A 7243-nucleotide genomic window follows, 5' to 3' on the forward strand; every position below is an offset into this window, starting at 1 on the left:
ATTCAAGCAACCGTTTCCTACTGCACAAAATGGCCACTCCACGGGACACCTGTGGCCACGTGACCCGCTGCCCTCTTGGTTTTGGGCCTCTTTCCGCCTAACTCCGATTTCAGAAAGGCTGTGCCCGAAGAAAGCAAGGGCTAACCAAACCGGAGAACTCCCACAGCCTGGAAACTACGGGAAAAGGTGGAGCGCTGGAGAGAGCGGAAGGACAAAACCCAAAACAGAACAAAAACACAAACGCCACAGTGAGCAGCCGGAGAGCCAAGGGGCCTACAGCAACTTTCAAGGCCTCACTGCTAGAGGGCAGAGTTCTCGCGAGATCTTGAGAGCTTCTAAAGCACGGGTAATCGCGGAGAAGAGGGGAGGGTGAAGTTCAAGCGAAAACAGGACAGCGGTCGATCAGTGTTCTGGACTCCGGGCTGCCGTGCACATCCAACTCCATTATGAACTCAATCGATCGCTGTTCCACCACCGCTGTAAGTCTGAGAGGGCGGCGGGCCCTGTGACCGCATCGCGGGCGATGGCGCTCCGGGTCTGACCAGGAAGTCTCGCGAGATTAGAAATCGGCGCACAGGAGCGGGGGCAGAAGCCATAGCGTTAGCTGGAGAGAGGCCGTGAGAGGGACCAGAGGCCGGTGGCGCCGGCAGAGCAGACTTTGGGGAATCAGGTCGCCCACCAGAAGCACCGTTCTCCCCCCAGAGGACCTCTGTGGTGAAACCATAGCTCAGCAGAGGTAAACCCCAGAGTTCTCCGTACTCTTCAGGGATGAGTCATGTGGCAGAGGAAGATGAGCTTGGGCTGGACCAGCAGTTGGCTGGCCTAGACCTGACGTCTCCAGACAGCCAGAGCGGGGCAAGCACAGCCAGCAAAGGGCGCTACATCCCTCCTCACCTGCGGAACAGGGAGGCTACGAAAGCGTCCTACGACAAAGACAGCTCACGGTGGAGTAAAGACAAGGATGCCTACAGCAGCTTTGGTTCCCGCAGTGACACGAGAGCCAAGTCGAGTTTCTTCAGCGACCGCGGAAGTGGCTCCAGAGGAAGGTTTGATGACCGCGGGCGGAGTGACTATGAGGGCGTTGGCAGCCGTGGAGGTAGAAGTGGCTTTGGCAAATTTGAGCGGGGCGGGAACAGTCGCTGGTGTGACAAAGCAGACGAGGATGACTGGTCTAAACCACTCCCACCAAGCGAACGCTTGGAACAGGAGCTCTTTTCTGGAGGCAATACTGGGATTAACTTTGAGAAATATGATGACATTCCAGTTGAAGCGACAGGGAATAACTGCCCTCCACATATTGAAAGTTTCAGCGACGTCGAGATGGGAGAAATTATTATGGGAAACATCGAGCTCACTCGTTATACACGCCCAACTCCGGTACAAAAGCATGCTATTCCTATTATCAAGGAGAAAAGAGACTTGATGGCTTGTGCTCAAACAGGGTCTGGAAAAACGGCAGCTTTTCTTCTACCTATCTTGAGTCAGATCTATACAGATGGTCCAGGTGAGGCTTTGAGGGCCATGAAGGAGAATGGAAAGTATGGGCGTCGCAAACAGTATCCGATCTCCTTGGTTTTGGCTCCGACCAGAGAATTGGCAGTGCAGATCTATGAGGAGGCCAGGAAATTCTCATACCGATCTCGAGTTCGACCTTGTGTGGTTTATGGTGGAGCTGATATTGGGCAGCAGATTCGAGACTTGGAACGTGGCTGTCACTTGTTAGTAGCTACTCCAGGACGGCTAGTGGACATGATGGAGAGAGGAAAGATCGGACTGGACTTCTGCAAATACTTGGTGTTAGACGAAGCGGATCGAATGTTGGACATGGGCTTTGAGCCTCAGATACGAAGAATAGTTGAACAAGACACCATGCCTCCAAAAGGTGTCCGTCACACTATGATGTTTAGCGCTACTTTTCCTAAGGAAATACAGATGCTGGCTCGGGATTTCTTGGATGAATATATCTTTCTGGCCGTAGGAAGAGTCGGATCTACTTCTGAGAACATCACACAGAAAGTTGTGTGGGTGGAAGAAGCAGACAAGCGGTCATTTCTGCTTGACCTCCTGAATGCGACAGGCAAGGATTCCCTGATATTGGTGTTCGTGGAAACCAAAAAGGGTGCAGATTCTCTGGAGGATTTCTTATACCATGAAGGATATGCTTGTACCAGTATTCATGGAGACCGATCTCAGCGAGATAGGGAAGAGGCCCTTCACCAATTCCGATCAGGAAAAAGTCCAATTCTCGTGGCTACAGCAGTAGCAGCAAGAGGACTGGATATTTCCAATGTGAAACATGTCATCAATTTCGACTTGCCTAGTGACATCGAAGAATATGTGCATCGAATTGGCCGTACAGGTCGTGTTGGAAACCTTGGCCTTGCCACCTCATTCTTCAACGAGAGGAACATAAATATTACCAAAGATTTATTGGATCTTCTTGTTGAAGCAAAACAAGAAGTGCCATCTTGGCTAGAAAACATGGCTTTTGAACATCATTACAAGGGTGGCAGTCGTGGACGGTCCAAGAGCAGATTTAGTGGAGGATTTGGTGCTAGAGACTATCGACAAAGTAGCGGTGCCAGCAGTTCCAGCTTCAGCAGTGGCCGTGCTAGCAACAGTCGCAGTGGTGGAGGCAGCCATGGCAGCAGCAGAGGGTTTGGTGGAGGTAGCTATGGAGGCTTTTACAATAGTGATGGATATGGAGGAAATTATAGCTCCCAGGGGGTTGACTGGTGGGGTAACTGAGCCAGCTTTGCCATAGGTCACTCTATCAAATACAGAAACCACCACATGCAACTTTGCCAGACTATACCTTGTATAGCTTCAAGAACTCACAGCACATTGCCGCCCGTGATTCCCCTCTGAATACGTTTTAAGGGAGCTTAAAGTGAGAAGAAGAAAGGGACAATCCAGAAGCCCCGTTCAGAAGGTGGTTTAAAGACTTGATTGTTGTAGTTTGGATTAACTCTCCTCTTACTCCCCCATCCTACTCTGCATTTATAACTTCATGAGTAAGGATCATTTGTTTGTTAATGTGCTGTACCTTACTTTAGACAACTTTTATTCTGATGTCCCGTTGGCTCAGTAATGCTTAAGATATCAAATTTTTTTAACAAAATAAATTTTCTGAACTTGGGCTAAGAAAACGAAGAAAGGGACAGGTATTTATTATGGGAATGGGACTGTCCTTAAGTATTCCTTAGGTACTCTGAGAAAGGCAGGGGTGAGGCCCAGGATGAAGGATGGCATTTCGGAAATGTATAACAGCCCAGGGGTTCAAGAGTAGTTATGGTTGAAATACCTGTTTAAGTGTACAGTTCTAGTTGCTAAACTTAGCACGACCAGGAAATGCAATGGCATTTTTATTTTCCTGTGTACTTTAATCCTTTGTTAGTAGTCATCCTCAGTGAAATGTAGTGGCAGCCTTTGGGAGTCACTAGTCAGTATTCATGCTTAGTACCGTGACATAGAGGATCTAAACAGCTCCAAATAAATGGTATCAAGAAACCATAGAAGAAATGGTCTATATTCTTTAATGCAAGCAGGTTTTGAAAAACCATGGATATTGAGTAGAGAATTACTTTTTCTTATGATGGGAGGTGTGAAGATAGCCAAGGATGTGATATTTGAAACTAAAGAATACAGAGAAATAGTTCCTCAACTTGAGTAGGCATTGATGGAATTTCCATGTATAATGACGGAACAGTAAACAAATGTGTACTTGTTCTCATTCGCTACCCATTTGTTGTAGAACGTCATCAATAAACCACTACATCTCACATGGGATCATGGTTTTTTGTTTTTGTTTTTTTGAGACAGGTCCTCATGTTACCCATGGATAGTTTCTAACTAGTTATGTATCTGAAACTGGCCCTGAAATTCCTCCTGTCTCCCAAGTGCATATACCACCACACTTGGTGAGATGAATTTTTAAAATCGCATTGTTTATATAGTCACCTTCTCCAATATTTTTCTCAGGTCTTGTATGTCCTAGTACATCCTATCAATTTACTGTCTCTGGAATACCTAGATAATAATTAGTTGACTGCTATGGAATAGATACCTACCATCATTGGTCAATGAGTGGGTTACATCATTTATATAAGCTCAGAAACATGTAGATTATATATATACACACACACACACACATATATATATATATATATGTGTGTGTGTGTGTGTGTATATGCGTGTATATATAGTTTAAATACAAATAGGTAGATATGTTATAGATTGGCTCACAAAAATTTTTCCTGTAAGAAAAATAATTGTCACAGCCAATCCATTATTTTATCAGTGGTCCAACCCAAGAATTCTAAACAGATTGACTCTGACCCTCAAATTATAATTGCCCATAAAATTAACAAAAATTCTTGGTGGCCTCTGTCAATACTGTCTAGTCATCCACAAGCCCTCATGTCTCCCTTCGTTTACTCCTTTCCAGTTATCTCTACTATAACTTCCTGAGTTCTACTTTGTGACCCTATTCATACACCACTCTGATCAAAGTTCAGTTTTCTCCGCGAAACTAGCTTTAAAAGTTGTAGTCCCAACAGTCAAGATAAAAAATGTGTTGTTTATGCCTGTTTTCTTGAAGTTGCAGTTCTCATTTTGTTTTTAAGGTTTTTTTAAAAGTATTATTATTCTATATTCCCTTTCCAGTTGTCCTTTGCAACTGCACAGAGTTCATAGTCTCTGTGGATTAGATGGCATTCCACAATGTTAAACTTCAAGTACTAGTCATTTCAGACCATACCAGTAATGATTTCCTAGTATTTTAAATCTTTAAGCCCAGTTTGACAGTACTCTGGAAGCTTGAAAAGCACAGGAAAAGATATGAAGACCCCTGACTGCTTTCTCATCTGACAGGACGCTCTTTGGGAGCAAGAGCCAGGTTATCCAGGACAATGTGACAAAACCTAAAAAGTCAGTGTCCCATATACCCAAGCATCCCTCTCCTTTCCCCATTATTAATATATTACCATGATTTCTAAGTTCATGAATGAGCCACCGGTCATACTTTGCTATTGGCTAATGTCCACACTGGTTACTGTCCCATTGGCTTTATCCTAGTGTCTATTCCGGCCCAGTCTAGGACACTATTTATTCAGTAAGTCACCTGAGGTTCCTCCCGACTGTGACAGTCTCTCAGACGTTTCTCATTTCTACTGACCTTGACAGGGTCTTATGGAGTGCTGGTTAGTACTTTGTTCTACAATTTAAAGTAGCTGGATTTTTTCTCCTTATGATTAGACTAGGTCCGTGGGTCTTTAGGGCATGATCCCAGAGGTAAAGTGTCATTTTTATCATGCCAAGGACACACACCAAAATTCTGAAGTATCAGACTTGATAAGGACCTGGATGAGGATAAGGCTGAGGTTGTAGGGCCTGGCAGGGTTACTCACTCCACTGTGTGTACTTGAATTTTTTTCCCCTTAACTTTTTTTTTTTCTTTTTTTTTGAGACATGGTCTTACCAGTCTGGCCTTGAACTTTCAGCCATCCCCACTCAGACTCAAAACTAGGAGTGCTGGTGTATATCATCACATCTGCCTTCTTTTCATATTGCCCTTCTAGAAATCCATCACCCTGTGTAGCCCACCTTTAAGGCATGGGGAGTTTATGCTTCTTCCCTTTTCTTCCTTTGCCAGGTGATTTTATCTAAATATGGAACAATGGATACGAAGGGATTTCATGTATGTTCTAAGTTACAGCGTTCTTGCTCAAAAGTTGTAAGAAATCCATGAAAGGATTTTTTAAATATGGAGATGGGTTATTTTTAAATGTAGAATTGTTAATAACTCTCCTGCAGCCACCTGCATCTCTCTCCTTGTTTTCTTTCCACACACACACAACCTCTTTTTTCCCATTTGTTTACCCTGACTCTACCGAGATAATTGTAGTTGGTTCAAGTGCCTGTGGGCCCAAGGCCCATCTGGAATTCATGCAACCCATTCACTTACAAATCAATTCTTAGAAACTGACCGTTAACTTTGTGCAGTTGCTAAGGGCAGCAAGAAAAGAGAAACTTTAAAAGCTTAAAAAATACTAAGGCAAAGCGCTGGTCCCTGGAACTATTTTAACTGGCTTTTAATCCCTTTTGTTTATATCCACATCCTGTTGCTTCCTGGACTCAAATGAGTGAGTGCCTCTTTATTTTCTGGTGTGTGTTATTTCAACTTCAATTGTATTTTTTTTTAGCTTTTTGTAGCAGTGGCAGATGCCCATGAGAAAGCATTTATAAAGAGGAAAAGTTTATTTTGGCTCATAGCTTAATTTTTATTTTGTGATTACTTGACCTTTTTGCTTCAGATCTGTGGCAATAAACCACATTATGTCAGGAGCCTGGCGGGGCGGGGGGGGGGGGGGGGGACACTGTTCACCCCATGATGGCTGAGAAACAGCAAGGAAGCCTGGGTTCCCAATATTCCTTCTGTTCTAGTTTCGTTTCTGCTATTGTGATGAAATATCTTATCCAAAGCAACTTAGTAAAGAAGGAGTTTCCTTCAGTTTACATCATCATAGGGAAGTGAAGGCAGGACTTCAGCCTGCCACATCACATCCAGGGTTGAGCAGACATAAATGAAAGCTCACTTGCTTGTCCTCAAGTCCATTTCTCCGCCTAGACACAGTTCAGAGTTCCTGCCAGGGAATGGTGTCACAGTGGACTGGGTACTTTCATATCTGTTAACTTGAATCGTTCCCAAAGCAGACGTGCCCTAGGACTAATTTAATGCAGACAACCCCTATTGACCATCTTCCCAGTCATTTAGGTTGGGTCAAGATGCCAATGCTAATCATCACACACTACTGGGCCCTATCACTTCCCAGTAGTGCAACAGCCTAAGTAGTGCAGCCAACACGTCAATACATTCAAGATCAAAATAACAGCAGCCAGTAACTCCCTCAGCTCTTGCCCAATGTGCGTTGAGTTCTATCACAGCGTGTTCTGCCATCATGCCTTTCTGTAGTCTAATTCTCAGAACACATCACTTGCTATTGTAGTTTCCTTTTCTTGTGTAAAAGAATTACTTAGGTCACTTATTTGACGCTTACATTGTCCCTTCTAAATGTTAGTTACTCTCTATAGAAGGTATTGGCATGAGGTCCAGAAGTAGTGTGTGTGTGTGTGTGTGTGTGTGTGTGTGTGTGTGTGTGTGTGCTTGTGTGTGTGTGTGTGTGTTTTAAACAATTCTAAGGGATTCATGAGATTCAGACATAAGAAGCAAGGCTCTAAAAGT

General features: G+C 44.1%; 1 protein-coding gene across 1 annotated transcript; it reads left to right on the plus strand.

The window, feature by feature from the left end:
• The first annotated feature begins 342 nt into the window (after positions 1-342).
• Positions 343-3512, plus strand: Ddx3 (DEAD-box helicase 3). Its single transcript, NM_001108858.1, has one exon. The coding sequence runs from the start codon at positions 769-771 to the stop codon at positions 2746-2748; it is 1980 nt and encodes a 659-aa protein (NP_001102328.1). The 5' UTR covers positions 343-768; the 3' UTR covers positions 2749-3512.
• Positions 3513-7243: the final 3731 nt, after the last annotated feature.

The sequence above is a fragment of the Rattus norvegicus genome, chromosome 13 (genome assembly GCF_021556685.1).
Source record: "Rattus norvegicus strain SHRSP/BbbUtx chromosome 13, alternate assembly SHRSP_T2T, whole genome shotgun sequence".
NCBI classification, from domain to species: Eukaryota; Metazoa; Chordata; class Mammalia; order Rodentia; family Muridae; genus Rattus; species Rattus norvegicus.

Coding starts and splice junctions, on each gene's coding strand:
- Ddx3 (NM_001108858.1), top strand. CDS start 769: ATGAGTCATGTGGCAGAGGAAGATGAGCTTGGGCTGGACCAGCAGTTG.